At 41.8% G+C, this 16,432-nt stretch overlaps 1 protein-coding gene and 1 long non-coding RNA gene across 4 annotated transcripts in view; one reads left to right on the forward strand and one right to left on the reverse strand.

Annotated features, from left to right (window-relative positions):
* LOC133650852 (uncharacterized) overlaps positions 1-16,432 on the forward strand; it is a 67,686-nt gene that overhangs the window by 16,408 nt on the left and 34,846 nt on the right. The gene's annotated exons all lie outside the window — the stretch shown is intronic.
* The window catches only part of LOC133650848 (lysosomal-associated transmembrane protein 4B-like), a 90,442-nt gene continuing 77,406 nt past the window's right edge, over positions 3,397-16,432 (reverse strand). For both annotated transcript variants that reach the window (XM_062048554.1, XM_062048553.1), the window contains one exon: positions 3,397-4,554. In XM_062048554.1, the coding sequence (XP_061904538.1) occupies positions 4,480-4,554 (75 nt within the window). In that variant the 3' untranslated portion in view covers positions 3,397-4,479. The remainder of the gene's footprint in view (positions 4,555-16,432) is intronic.

Here is a 16,432-nt window from a genome sequence, read left to right on the forward strand (position 1 = left end):
GGTCCCTTGTTGATGTGCTCACGTGCGGCAACCATGCCCCAAAAAGCAGCAGCACGTTTAAAGTGTCAGCTTAATTAAGATAGGATGGAAGATACTTGGCCTCATTCAGGCACACACTTTTGCCTAAATACAAGGAAACCGATTTACACTAAAGACACCAAGGTTGGATTATTATCTAAATAATAACATACCTTCTTTTTTTCTGTTTTTTTTTGGGGGCCTTTTAGCGTCCACTTGTCCCTTGCATATGTATGCATTTATTAAATTATATTTATTGATATATTAGCATTTGACAAGATTAGTATATCTTTTTAATTAATTTTCAAACACTTAATAACATTATTTAGCAATTTGATAATACTTTATGAGTTTGCATGTATTGATGTTTTTGTCCATGTCTCGGTGGCCAACTTGTGCTTCCTGACAAAGTAGGTGAGCATTTATCTGTCTCCCACTGTTCTCACATCCAAGGTAACGCCCGACTCCCAATAAATTATTTCGGCAGAGACACTCGGCTGCCATGTTTAATATCACTAGTACCGTGCCTCCCTGCATTAAAGCTGACTGACTTACTGAGAGTGACAATGAACCTTGTGCTGTCGGCCTCATCGGCAAACGGCAGAAACGTCTCTTTTCAAGGTTGGCACGGACTGACGTTTGTCACAACACTAAATGTCAGCAAGTTATGTCATTTAGTGTCATAACTTAATGACACCAGTGGAGTGCCACAGGGGTCTGATCTTGGTTCGTTGGATGTTAGTCTCTTTTTGTGCACAAATTGACCAAAAAGTAAGTATTGTCAGAAATAAAAATACATATATACCTGTATGTTACTTGAAAAATGTCTTTACGAATTTAAATCCACTCGGGAAAACTAATAACTATATACCACACAGAGACGGATCTTTAGGAGATGTTCCTATCGTGGGGGCCCGGTTGCCGGTGGGGCGGGGGCGGTCTTACCGTCCGGTTGCGGGGAGTCTCCGGGCCCCCCGGGCGGCGCGTCCCGCCTTTCTGCCCGTGTGGGGTGTGGTCTCTCGCTGGCTTGGGGTCTGGCTGTCCCCCGTTTTTCTCGTGCCTTGTCCTCTGCCGGGTGCGTCTGTCTGTGGCCTGCTGCTGGCCCTTGTGGGCGGCGCGCTCTGGGGTTCCTGTCGCTGGCCGGCTTGGCTGCGTGGGGGTGGTGGTCTCTGGTTCCCTGGGCACCACACCTACTGTTTGTGGATTGGGCTCTCGGGGAGGCTGGGGCCGTACTCTGGCTCCCACACACACTGGGAGTCAAATGTATTGTACATAGAAATTCACATATACTCACATACATACATACACACATACATAGGTACCTACGCTCCCACATACATATACAAATACAGTACATATTTACATACTCAAAGTTCGTACATCCACACGCACATTCATTATACAAACGTACACATACACATACTGTACATATACATTCACTGTACAACATACATATACACATACTGTACATATACACTCACTGTACAAACACTTATACACATTCTGTACATATACATTCACTGTACAAACAAATATACACATTCTGTACACATACAAGTACATATGCATATAATCACATTTCATCAAACCTATATTAATGTTGTTGCCCTAGTGTAAACTGGGTATAACACATGGCACACTGACAAAACTTAACCTATTATTACTATAACAATCTACAAGGTTAATGTAGGTTGCTTCTCTTTCTTCCCCTCCATTTTTCTGCATTCTTTCGTATCTCAAGTTATCATTACGTATATATGTATTGTTGCATTTGAACAACTGTATTGTTGATAATAAAGGTAAAGTATTGGTATTGTTCATTATCAATAGCGCTATTTCTATTGGTATTTGTATTGCTCCATTTGTAGTGTAATAATGCTCATTGTCATTTCTGTATTATTTTTCATTTTCGCTAACTGCTTATTTGCTATTACTTTTACCATCATATTTGTACATGTCGTATTTGCTGATGTTGCTCTATTGTTGTTGTTGTGTTTGCTGTTGTTGTTTTTGTCTCTCTGTCTAATCTCCCACTTGTCCCCACAACTTCCCCTTCTGTCTTCCTTTTTTTCTCTTTCTATCCCCTCCTGCACCAAATGATAATATAAATACATTTAATAAAGTCAAATACAAATAAGGCAACAAGAGAAGTATCCTAGACTTCTCTTTTGTAAAGTAAATCTGAACAGCCGATATGGGCATCTACATCAACTATATGATTTTCCTGAGAAGCTGGACAGGACAAAAAAAAACAACATTTTTTTGTGGCGGCCTTAATTCTTTCGTGGCGGGCCGCCACAAATAATCCAAGCTTTCATTCAAATCTTAATTTATCCATCATCTACATCTGGAATCCTTTGTTCAAGATTGATTCCAATATTTACAAAGTAGTTATTCAAGCGTTCAGCTACTTCGTCCATGTTGTAATTTTGTATATTTCTGTCTAGAAAGTACTGTGGTCTTTTTAGCACCATTTTTAATGATACTATTAAGTATGCTCCATGTTGTTCTCATGTTGTTTTTGCTCTTGTCAAATAATTGACTGTAATATTATTTTCTACATGTTCGTAGTATGCTAGTTAGCTTATTCTTACATTTGTTGTACTTGTTTTCTGCTTTTTACACATATATTAGTCGATCGGTGGGAATTATTTTGAAATATTGGCAATTATTGTATTACATTTTTTTGGTTTCATTGTAAACATTCCATAAGGCAGTCCCATATTTCCATGCTTTGGCAGTGACATCAGTTTGGATTTTTCCCTACCTAAACATGTCTAACATTTTAACAATATAGAAAAATTACAGAAATATTAAATTGGAACAAAATGTATTAACGGTTATAAAAAATAAAAATAAAACAACAATAAAAATAAAAGTTTGTAAAAATGTGAGCAATTGGTGTGTGTAAGTTTGAACGACTACATATCAGAATTATGAACCCGAAAAGTGAATCCAAATAAAAATTAAATACAAATATAATTAAATATAAATCATATGTAAAAAATATATTTTCATTAAAAAAAAGTTAATCCAAATGCTGCTAAATTTCCTTTAACTCTGACTCTTTTTCTAGTCCAGTTGCCAGTCGGGTGGCACTCAGGTTGAGAGTGGGCAATTGCCGACGCTATGTGTGTATGTGCATAAAAAACAGCTCCAAATAAACGGCTCACGACTGGAAATCAGTTCTCATCGCTTACCCAAAAGAGAAATTTAAAAGACTCAATTGGTTCGCGAACGTCACATTTCTATAACATTGCATTGTATCGCACAGGGGTCTGTCCTTTGCCCATTTGTGTTTCAATCAACTGGCTGAAAATATTCAACAAAACAGCACACTGGGACTAAAGAAATTGAGCAGACAAAAATTATAATTTATTTGTATCATTTATTTACAATTGAGGACATGAGCTGACAAAACTCCCAACAAGAGGATGTTTTACTGTATCTGAACAAAGGAGGGACGAACAAGGGCTCAACTGAGGTATCTCACTCGGAAGTCTCAAAAAGCTACTCTGTTGAGTATTAAACTGCTCTGCAGCTTTCTCCCACCAAACCAAAGCCTTTTTTTTGTCACAATGTAAGCTGACTTTAAGGTGCAATGGCACTCGTGACTCGCATGAAGGCTACATGACCAACTACATTCATGCCATTTGGTTTTTAAATGCATTCTTTTTGCATAGACTGTTTGATAGAGTTCTAATATAATTTTTAAAATACTACCAATTGGATTATATGATATTTGTGTACCCCGCCTACCGCCCGAATGCAGCTGAGATAGGCTCCAGCGACCCCCCGGGACCCCAAAAGGGACAAGCGGTAGAAAATGGATGGATGGATGGATATTTGTGCTATTCTATGCTAATTTGCCTTTGATCCCATCCATCGTTGTCGTGAAATAAGGTACTGCATGAGTGACTCACAAGTTACGACACGCCAGAATCACGCCATCATTGTGGGAAAATCCCCTCAAGTCCAACTGGCCGACCACATGTGGGTAAAATAAAAGACACAACAAGGAAGACGTCGCTCGCTGATTTGGTCACATGATACACCAATTTCAAATCCTTTCTGAGTGTCGAGCAACCTGATTTCCTGCAGGACGACTCAATGTTGCGCATTCGCCACCTTTTTTTCACCACGATACCAAAAAAAGTTGTACAAAAATACCCTGAAGTTACATTCAAAGAGGGAATTCATCTTTTTTTCTTCAGGGGGAGGAAAAAAGTGCTCTTGCTGATTCACAGTATCGGAAGGCGTTGGTGGCCGACTCAAGAAGAATGAACAGTGCACATCCTTGGGGGGGCAATGCAACACAGCAACCTAAGGAGGGGAGGGCGTAAAAGAGTCGCTAGTCTCAAGGGGCCGCTAACCTAATGTTGTGAGGAGTCACAACTCCACGCTGTAAGCAGCATACAGGATTTAAGGAATAAACGGAAGTGGCAGCGAAGGAGTGGGGTCTCATGTCTCCACATACTGGGGAGGGGGCTCCTTAGGCGGGATGGCCACGACCTCCTCGTACGGTGGCAGCAGAACCTGAAAACAAACAAGGAACTGTCTTTTTTCGGGAAAAAAAACAAACATCTATTAGGAAACGTCTAAAGGTGTATTTCACATTGCTGGGGTCCCATTTCTAAAGCTACAAATCTGTCGATTTAATTAGAAGCAAAATATTCGTCTGAGTTTGTTTCATTTTTGAAGGAAAATTCCACAGTGTGTCTTCGTAGCAGCAGCAGTTCTTGATCCATTTGTGGTTTGATCTCTTTTTGTTCCCATTTTTTATTTATCCAGATTTTGGGTGAAAATATTGAAACAGGACAAATGTAAATACATTCTGGAGTTATACATGACTAAAACACTGTTTATGTAGGTATATAGTTATTGTCCTAAATATACATATTAAAAGTATTTGTATTTACAAACAATTTATAATTTTAATTTGCTAAAAAGTTATGGAGTACGGTTTAGGTTTATTTCGAATATGTATAAATACAATATAATACGTCATATCATTTACATATTCTCATTTCTCTTTTTACAGTTCGAAAAGGAGTAGGAAGAAGCAAAGCGTATTTAATCCTAACTCTTTTGCAATTCATGGCAGTTACTAACGCATTTGTTCAATTCCTGTTTTCATAGACACAACGTACATCAAGGAAATACAACACTTCTCTTACAGTACGAGTAACTCGATCTGTCACAAGGCTTGAGTGTAGCATCCCACAACGTAGAACTACATTTGGTGGCTCTTCTTTTTCATGTGTGGCTATGAGTCAGTGGAATGGTTTTCCCACTAAATTGATCGTATTCCTATACATTTTCATGCTTGTCAAAGAGCTGCTTACTTTGTAAGCAAGCTCGCACACTTTGTTAAGTTTCACATGAGTGTGGATGTAAATGTGTGTGGTTATTATTATGTGCATGAGTGTGCTTAGAATGTGTGATGTGTCATTTAAAGGCCTACTGAAACCCACTACTACCGACCACGCAGTGTGATAGTTTATATATCAATGATAAAATTTTAACATTGCAACACATGCCAATACGGCCGGGTTAACTTATAAAGTGCAATTTTAAATTTCCCGCTAAACTTCCAGTTGAAAACGTCTATGTATGGTGACGTATGCGCGTGACGTCAATCGCTGAAACGGAAGTATTCGGACACATTGTATCCAATACAAAAAGCTTGGTTTTCATCGCAAAATTCCACAGTATTCTGGACATCTGTGTTGGTGAATCTTTTGCAATTTGTTTAATGAACAATGAAGACTGCAAAGAAGAAAGCTTTAGGTGGGATCAGTGTATTAGCGGCTGGCTACAGCAACACAACCAGGAGGACTTTGACTTGGATAGCAGACGCGCTATCCGTCGCTAGCCGCCGACCGCATCTATGATCGGGTGAAGTCCTTCGTCGCTCCTTCGATCGCTGGAACGCAGGTGAGCACGGGTGTTGATGAGCAGATGAGGGCTGGCTGGCGTAGGTGGATAGCTAATGTTTTTAGCATAGCTCTGTGAGGTCCCGTTGCTAAATTAGCTTCAATGGCGTCGTTAGCAACAGCATTGTTAAGCTTCGCCAGGCTGGAAAGCATTAACCATGTAGTTACATATCCATGGTTTAATAGTATTGTTGATTTTCTGTCTATCCTTCCAGTCAGGGGTTTATTTATTTTGTTTCTATCTGCAGTTAAGCCCGATGCTATCACATTAGCTCCGTAACTAAAGTGCTTCGCCGATGTATTGTCGTGGGGATAAAAGTCACTGTGAATGTCCATTTCGCGTTCTCGACTCTCATTTTCAAGAGGATATAGTATCCGAGGTGGTTTAAAATACAAATCCGTGATCCACAATAGAAAAAGGAGAGAGTGTGGAATCCAATGAGCCAGCGTACTTAAGTTACGGTCAGAGCGAAAAAAGATGCGTCCTGCACTGCAGTCTAGTCCTTCACTCTCACGTTCCTCATCCACGAATCTTTCATCCTGGCTCAAATTAATGGGGTAATCGTCGCTTTCTCGGTCCGAATCGCTCTCGCTGCATTGTAAACAATGGGGAAATGTGAGGAGCCTTTCAACCTGTGACGTCACGCTACTTCCGGTACGGCAAGGCTTTTTTTTATCAACGACCAAAAGTTGCGAACTTTATCGTCGATGTTCTCTACTAAATCCTTTCAGCAAAAATATGGCAATATCGCGAAATGATCAAGTATGACACATAGAATGGATCTGCTATCCCCGTTTAAATTAAAAAAAATCATTTCAGTAGGCCTTTAATTCTATTGTGTATTTCATGATTTCCCTGCTTTTGCTAGTTTGCTCTGTTTATTTCAAAAAACCTTTCAGATCATATAACTTTATAGTCAACATTTTTATTATATTTTTATCCCTGTTTAAGTGTTTAAGTGCATTGTCCCTGTTTTAAATAAATAAATTAGGATCCTATCCTAGTCATGATTCACACAATGAGATGAATAATATTGCATTTTCAACAATGTTCAAGATATTTATCAATACTCTTTTTCCTTGTACTCTGTTAACACTTGTAGTTTGAACAGCCTCTTAAATTGGATCGTATTGTTTGACTTCTTTGCTTAATCCATTCCAAAATTGTATTCCACTTACAGTTATAGTAAAAGTCTGAAGTGTGTGCATACAAATGTTTTAAATTACAGGGTTTTTTTAAACAATATATGTGAATGAAGTTTAATTTTGTAGTTATTTCTCCATATTTGTGCACAATAACTCAGATATGGTAACACTTGCGAGCAGTATAGAATATGGAGTGATTTCTGGTCCAGAACATATTTTGCTTTATTCATTATAAAAATATTTCTTTCCACCTCAGGTTTTTATATAAGATTTTCAGTTCATTTGATCATCTATTATTAATCCCAAAAATGTGATTTCTTTCTTTCACCCTTTTCAATGTCCACTTGTGTATTTGTGTTTAACTTTCCCATCCACTGTTACCGAATACCATTATTTTAATTTTACTTAGATTCAATTATAGTCGTTTTTTGTCAAACCACCTTTTTAGTCTATTCATTTCTTCTGTTATTATTTGTATTAGCTTCTGTGTGTTCTCTCCTGAAGAAAAAGTAGTCGTGTCCTCTGCAAATAATATTAACCTTTACAAATGGTGTTTTATAGAGATTGAATCATTTTGGTCCTAGTATTGATACTACACCACAAGATATGTTTAGTTCTGTTGACGTTTTTTCACCGAGCTTCACATATTGCTTCCTGTTGGTGAAGTAGCTTCTTATCTAGTTCAACACTAATCTTCTGATGTTGTTCTAATTTATTAGTTAAGATATTATGATTATCAAATGCTGTTGTTAGATCCATAAACACTGCTGCTGCACATTGTTTACCTTCTGAATTGCATTGGTAATTCCCTCTGTTATATCTGTTAATGCCATCGATGTTGTTAGCTCCGCATTCGTATTGGTTCTCCGCAACTGTTCCACTTTAGTTTATGAATTTGTCCAATCTGTTATTACATAATTTTTCAATAATCTTAGAAAATGGTGGCAGTAAAAATTATGTTTGTCTCCAGTCTTATAGATCGGTACAACTTTTACGTTTTTCCTTCTTCGGAATTTGCCCGTTTGAAATGATGGATTACTGATGTACGTTGAAGGTTCTGAATTTTCTTCAATAACTTTTTTTTATTGTTTCCATATTTATACCGTGACAGTCAGTTGAAATCTTGGATTTGCATTTCTTTGCAATTGTCATTATTTCTTGTTGAGGAATAATGACTATGGTTTCATTTAAGTCTTAAAGGCCTACTGAAACCCACTACTACCGACCACGCAGTCTGATAGTTTATATATCAATGATGAAATCTTAACATTGCAACACATGCTAGATGCATGCACATGCAGCATGTTAGATTAGTAAAGTGCAATTATAAATTTCCCACGAAATATCCTGCTGAAAACGTCTCGGTAGGATGACGTTTGCGCGTGACATCACGGATTGTAGCGGACATTTTGGGACACTATTGTGGCCAGCTAGTAAGTCGTCTGTTTTCATCGCAAAATTCCACAGTATTCTGGACATCTGTGTTGGTGAATCTTTTGCAATTTGTTTAATGAACAATGGAGATAGCAAAGAAGAAAGCTGTAGGTGCGAAGCGGTGTATTAGCGGCCGGCTGCAGCAACATAAACATGTAGCGGCTACGTTGTAGCCGGTGTTTCATTGTTTACATTCCCGAACGATGACAGTCAAGCTTTACCATTGGCCTGTGGAGAACTGGGACAACAGAGACTCTTACCAGGAGGACTTTGAGTTGGATACGCATGCTTGTGGAGATGGGACAACAGAGACTCTTACCAGGAGGACTTTGAGTTGGATACACGCTACCGTGAGCACGCATTTGATCTCTTGCCCGTACGTGCGTGCCGCTATGTGCATGTCACGTACGTAACTTTGGGGAAATATATGTGCTGTATGAACTTTGCGGAGGTGAACGGTACTTTGGGCTGTGGGATTGAGTGTGTTGTGCGGGTGTTTGATTTGTATTGGCGGGTTATATGGACGGGAGGGGGGAGGTGTTTGTTATGTGGGATTAATTTGTGGCATAATAAATATAAGCCTGGTTGTGTTGTGGCTAAGAGAGTATATATATGTCTTGTGTTTATTTACTGTTTTAGTCATTCCCAGCTGAATATCAGGTCCCACCCGCCTCTCACAGCATCTTCTCTATCTGAATCACTTCCACTGGCCTCACTCTCACTTTCCTCATCCACAAATCTTTCATCCTTGCTCAAATTAATGGGGAAATCGTCGCTTTCTCGGTACGAATTGCTCTCGCTACTTGTGGCCATGATTGTAAACAATGTGCAGATGTGAGGAGCTCCACAACCTGTGACGTCACGCTACTTCCGGTACAGGCAAGGCTTTTTTATCAGCGACCAAAAGTTGCGAACTTTATCGTCGATGTTCTCTACTAAATCCTTTCAGCAAAAATATGGCAATATCGCGAAATGATCAAGTATGACACATAAAATGGATCTGCTATCCCCGTTTAAATAAGAAAATCTCATTTCAGTAGGACTTTAACTGATCCATCATCTACATCTGGAATCCTTTGTTCAAGATTGATTCAAATATTTACAAAATAGTTATTCAAGCGTTCAACTACTTTGTACAATTTTGTATATTTCGGTCTAGTAAGTACTGTGGGTAATCTTTTTTAGCACCATTTTAATTACATTATTTAGAAAGGCCCATGTTGTTCTCTTGTTGTTTTTCACTCTTGTCAAATAATTGACTGTAATATTATTTTCTACATGTTCGTAGTATGCTAGTAACCCATTTCCTATATCTGTTGTACTTGTTTTCTGCTTCTGTAGCTCTTTGATTTATGTATGTTTTATATAATGTATTTTTATTTTACATGCATTTTTCAAAGCATTTTTCATTCATGGTTTACTGTTTCCATGGACAATGTTTGTCATACAGAATCAGGATGTTATTAACAATTGCCATAAGCATCATTTATATTTTTTTCACTGTCCAGTTTCCCGATTTTGTTGTCTCAGTTCATTTTCAAAAGCAATCTTAATTTATCTCTGTGCGTAGTTTTTAAAATGTCCTTTTGTAATCCATATTTCTCTTCTTGGTTTCCATCATTGATTGTGAAAACTGGTAGATGATCACCAATATCAGTTACCAGCAAAGTCTGTCTATTCATCGCACGCTGTCCCACTCAGGTCTATTCTTGGCCCATTTTTTGTCTTACTTTACATTGGAGAAATCGCTTTCTAAAAACCAAAAATTCTCAACATAGTACATTGGACAATAAGCAGCAACAATTAAATAAATTAAAAATAGGACAAAACGATATTGTGTAAGAAAAATAAACTATATTGCCAAAAGTATTTGGCCACCTGCCTTGACTCACATATGAACTTGAAGTACCATCCCATTCCTAACCCATAGGGTTCAATAGGATGTCGGTCCACTTTTTGCAGCTATTACAGCTTCAACTCTTCTGGGAAGGCTGTCCACAAGGTTGCGGAATGTGTTTATAGGAATATTCGACCATTCTTCCAAAAGCGCATTGATGAGGTCACACACTGATGTTGGTCGAGAAGGCCTGGCTCTCAGTCTCCGTTCTAATTCATCCCACAGGTGTTCTATCGGGTTCAGGTCAGGACTCTGTGCAGGCCAGTCAAGTTCATCCACACCAGACTCTGTCATCCATGTCTTTATGGACCTTGCTTTGTGCACTGGTGCACAGTCTGTTGGAAGAGTAAGGAGCCCGCTCCAAACTGTTCCCACAAGGTTGGGAGCATGGAATTGTCCAAAATTTTTTGGTATCCTGGAGCATTCAAAGTTCCTTTCACTGGAACTAAGGGGCCAAGCCCAACTCCTGGAAAAACAACCCGACATGATAATTCCTCCTCCACCAAAGTTCACACTCTGCACAATGCAGTCCGAAATGTACCGTTCTCCTGGAAACCACCAAATCCAGACTCGTCCATCAGATTGCCAGATGAAAAAGCGTGATTCATCACTCCAGAGAACGTGTCTCCACTGCTCTGGAGTCCAGTGGTGACGTGCTTTACACAACTGCATCCGACGCTTTGCATTGGACTTGGCGATCTATGGCTTAGATGCAGCTGCTCGGCCATAGAAACCCATTCCATGAAGCTCTCTGCGTACTGTACGTGGGCTAATTGGAAGGTCACATGAAGTTTGGAGCTCTGTAGAAACTGACTGAAAGTGGGCGACCTCTTTGCACTATGCGCTCTAGCATCCGCTGACCCCTCTCTGTCAGTTTACGTGGCCTACCACTTGGTGGCTGAGTTGCTGTTGTTCCCAAAATCTTCCATTTTCGTATAAAATCCCTATTTCCATATGAGTTGGGAAATTGTGTTCGATGTAAATATAAACGGAATACAATGATTTGCAAATCCTTTTCAACCCATATTCAATTGAATGCGCTACAAAGACAAGATATTTGATGTTCAAACTCATAAACTTTATTTTTTGTATATATATAGGGTGATTAAAAAATAATACACCAAAACCATCACGCATTTATTTAGTTCTAAAACATTGTAATAGACTGATAAACAGATCCTCGGACCTAACTGTCTGTGACTTTTTTCTGTGGGAGTAGTTGAAAGACAAAGTTTATGTTCCACTGTTGCCAGCAAATATCGATGACATGAAAGATCGAATAACAGCAGCAATCAACACGGTGGATCGCGACATCCTGGGAGGAATTCACATATCGTCTTGATGCCTGATGTCTTGAAGACCGTGCTGGCCACATTGAGCAATTGTAAAGCATGAAATAAATACTCAAAGTTATGTACAACTTACAGAATGTATTCAAGCGAGGTTTTCTATTGTTTTTCATTTTTTAAATATCGAGTGATGATTTTGGCGTATTCTTTTTTAATGTACTGTATAATATATATATATATATATATATATATATATATACATATATATAGTGCTATCTTATTATACAGTGTATATATATATCACTGTTTCCCACACATTCATTTATTTGTGGCGGCCCGCCACGAAAGAATTACGTCCGCCACAAATAGATTTTTCGGCTTTTGACTCGCTCGACCGCTCATAAAAGCAATGGGACTCTGTCTGTGAATGTAGCTTGTAGTTACAATTCCGGTGCAGTAGGTGGCGGTAGCCTACTATGCATTGTAACTCCGCCAATAGCACTTAATTCACCTGGTGGGCCAGAAGAAGAAGACGACGAAGTAAAAGAAGAACGGACCAACCGGATCAAAATACGAGGGTAAGATGTCTTGGCAAACAAGTTCAAAAGTGGTCCGAACCTGTGCAGTGTGCAGCACCGACTCAGATTTTCTTAAATTTTATTTTCGGGATTTGAATGCATTTATTTTGAAAGAACAGCTGGAGAGAGACGGGGGAGGGGGAAGAGAGGGTGAGAGGGGGGATTGACGCGGAGCAAAGCGACTGTCAGGTGGGATCGAACTGGGTCGCCGCAGCGGGTGCTCTACCAGGTGAGATAGGTTATAGCTGCATCGCTCGCGGCTCGTCATATATTTAACGTTAATCCGCGATTTCACCGAGCGTTTCACTGACGGTGAGCAGCCTGACGCTGCTTCATTAACGCTGTTTGACTCGGGGGCCGGGGCAGACGAACGCAGTAACAGTCACCTGCTACCATACCGACGAGCTAACGTGTCCAGGTTATAACCCTGTTGTCAATAAACACACGTGGAGACGGTGCTTCAGATACTGCATTAATACTGAAGCTAAATTGTCCACTGTCCACTGCAGCATGTGAATGCAATGAAAAGAAAAAAATCTGAGCCAACCAGCTGTTAAAATGCTGTCCAGGTTAATGTTTTGGCCATTAAAGGCCCTTCATTTCAAGATTTCAACTGTGATCGGGCTTTAAACAGGTGGCTGACCTGTTCAGATGGATGTAACTGCTACTGGTCAAATAATGTGAAATAGCATTTCATTTTACATGTATGCAATGCCATTTAAATGTCATTATAGATAATAATAATAATAATAAATACTGTGTATTGTTGTAAATAGTTAACGGGAAGGATTTTAGTAAGATATAAGCCATGAGCACTACACAGCCAGAAAAAAACCTAGGCAGGACAAGTAAAAATATTGGGGCAAGTAGATTTGAGAAGTCGGGCAAGTAGAAAAAAACCTTAACGTTGAACCCTGCATGTGTTGAGCTGCTGCCGCTTAAGGTTAGATGGCACTGTACATAGTGCGGTTCTGCTCGTTAGTAAGACATTTCAAAGACTATGCACAGAGGAAGGAATGATTTCCTTCAAGAAGGATCTGAGGAAACAAATTTGGGACAATGTATACAAGAAGATGATGTAGATGATGCATATGGGAATTTTTTCAACACCTTTCTAACACTCTATGATAAACATTGTCCATGGAAAGAACTTAGTAAGAAGCAAAAGAAAAACAACCAACCATGGATGACAAAAGGACTGAAAAATGCTTGTCACAAAAAAAACACATTATATCGAATATTTGTAACACAGAGATCTATAGAGGCAGAAAATAAGTATAAGAAATATATAAACAAGCTAATTGGTATACTACGAACATGTAAGTTTTTAAATACACCAATGGTGCAACTGGACACATCCTCAGTGATGTAACCTAGGATCACAGGGGGTTTCGGGTCTTTCAACAATCAGACCCCCTCTCCTAGGCGACCCAGCTAGGGTTGATCAGGCCCCAGCCTGTGTCCAGGTAGCGCTACTGCCTTACATGCCACGCCTCTCCCCTCCTGATCCACAGCCACCTTGATGCCACTTCTGCTGCATCTGTGGCTAACTTCATGGCCCTTCGCTGGCTGGCCCCTGTGATGCCAAGCATTCTGTAGGCCCTGCAGAGGGATTTGCCCACAAACCCTCGACATCCCACTTCAACGGGCCGGCACATCGCTCGCCACCCATTGCTCCGACACTCCTCCACAAGCTGAGAGTACTTTGCGCTCTTCCTCTCATTGGCCTCCTCCATACGGTCCTCCCAAGGCACTGTGAGCTCCAGGAGGATTACCTGCTTGGAGGCAACTGAGGTAAGCACAATATCTGGCCTTAGTGTTGTTTGGCAACCACGTCAGGGAACTTCAACTGCTTGCCCAGATCAACTGACAGCTCCCAGTCGCGTGCTGTTGCCAACAGACCAGAAGAGGTGTTCCGGGCAGCCGGTGTTGACTTCTCCCCAGCTCTGATGAAAGCGGTGCTCTTCACTGGGCGGAGGCTCTTGCTGTGACTGACTCCCCTGCAGATGGTATCGGCTATGGCCTTCAGGACCTGGTCATGTCGCCAGCGGTACCGCCCTTCACCCAGGGCTTTCGGACAACAGCTTAGGATGTGCTCCAAGGTTTCTCTCCTCTGGCAGAGGGGGCACGCTGGTGTCTCCACCTTTCCCCAGGTGAAGAGGTTGGATGGACTTGGCAGCACGTCGTAGACCGCCTGGATCAAGAACTTTATCCGATGGGGTTCGGCTTTCCAGAGCTCGGTCCATGTGACCTTGCGCTCTGCTGCTTGTTCCCATCTGGTGCAGGCGCCCTGTTGCCGCATTCCCGCCATCTGGCAGGCTCGCCTTTCCTCAACTCCTGCTCGCACCTCCTCGGATCAGTGACCTCTTCTCTTTCCCCTGCGCCTTATCATAGCGAGGTGTTCTTCTGCTACCTAAGCCAGATCTCCCCTGCGCCACTGTTCCCACCAACACCCTTTGCCGTAGCCTTGCCTCTGCGACATCCACAGCCTCGGCAGCTCTCCACTTCCGCCCCGTCCTGACTTCAATCCCAGCCTGGGCAACCTTTGGGTCACTGGACTCCCGATATTGTAGGAGTTCCCTGGACCGTGTCACCATGAACTCCTCGCTCAAGCTGCTGATGGGGAGCTTCAGCTTGTTATTGTGCCCGTATAGAGCAATGCTGCTCAGGCTTCGCGGCAGTCCCAGCCACCTGCGCAGGAACCTACTGACCCTCATCTCAAAGCCTTCCACCGTTGAAATGGGGACTTCGTACACCATGAGGGGCCAGAGGATCCGGGGGAGAATCCCGTGCTGGTAAATCCAGGCCTTGAACTTGCCAGGAAGGCCAGACTTGTCCACCACGGTCAGCCAGGTCTCCAGGGCTTGGTTGGTCGATTTTGTGGAGGCTACGTCTCTCAGGCTGCAATTAAACACCTTTCCTAAGCTCTTCACAGGTTCCTCGGTGAGTGATGGTATTTTGGTGGTGCCAAGTGAGAAGCAGAAATTGCCAGTAACCTTCCTCTCTTTAGCACAAGGGACCTCGACTTGGCCGGCTTGAAGCTCATGCGAGCCCAGGAAATCACCTCCTGAAGGCCATTCAAGATCCACCTGCAGCCTGGGACAGATTTAGTGGTCACTGTCAGGTCGTCCATGAAGGCTCGGATGGGTGGCTGTCGGACTCCAGACCTGGAGAGAGGCCCTCTGCACTGAACTTCTGCAGACTTCACCAGCATGTTCATGGCGAGTGCAAAGAGGATGACAGATTGTACAGCCAGTGATGATCCCCTTTTCAAGACTGTGCCAGTCGGAGGTTGTTTTTCCAGAGGAGACTCTCAGATGGAAGTTGGCATAGTAGTCCAGAATGAGGTCTCTGAACTTCTTTGGGATGTGATGCCGGTTCAGTGCCTCTTCGACCAGCTTGTGGGGTATGGATCCCTAGGCATTTGCGAGGTCCAGCCACAGAACAGCCAAATCCCCTTGTTCTCCCTGGCTTCCCTGATGAGCTGAGTTACCACGCCTGCATGCTCCAGACATCCAGATACCTCTGGGATCCCTCCTTCCTGGACTGATGTATCAATGTACGAGTTCTTCAGGAGGTAGTCTGTCAGTCGCCTGGCAATGAGGCTGAAGAAGATCTTCCCTTCAACACTCAGCAACGAGATAATAATAATGGATTAGATTTATATTGCGCTTTTTCTATTGTTAGATACTCAAAGCGCTCACAGAGAAGTGGGAACCCATCATTTATTTCACACCTGGTGGTGGTAAGCTACATTTGTAGCCACAGCTGCCCTGGGGTAGACTGACGGAAGCGAGGCTGCAGTTGCGCCTACGGCCCCTCCGACCACCACCTACCATTCATTCATCATTCATTTCACCGGTGTGAAGCGGACCGGGGGGCAAAGGGTGAAGTGTCCTGCCCAAGGACACAACGGCAGCGATTTTTGGATGGTAAGAGGCGGGGAGCGAACCTGCAACCCTCAGGTTCTGGCACGGTTGCTCTACCCACTACGCCACGCCGTAGATGGTTCGGAACTGGTTGATGTTCTGAGACTTTTCTCCTTTGGGATCCACACACCCTCTGCCTGTCTCCACTGGTCTGCTACCTTGCCCCTCCTCCAGATCACCTTCAGGATTTCCAGAGTCTGCAGAG

This window comes from Entelurus aequoreus, linkage group LG05, assembly GCF_033978785.1.
Source record: "Entelurus aequoreus isolate RoL-2023_Sb linkage group LG05, RoL_Eaeq_v1.1, whole genome shotgun sequence".
Classification (NCBI taxonomy): domain Eukaryota; kingdom Metazoa; phylum Chordata; class Actinopteri; order Syngnathiformes; family Syngnathidae; genus Entelurus; species Entelurus aequoreus.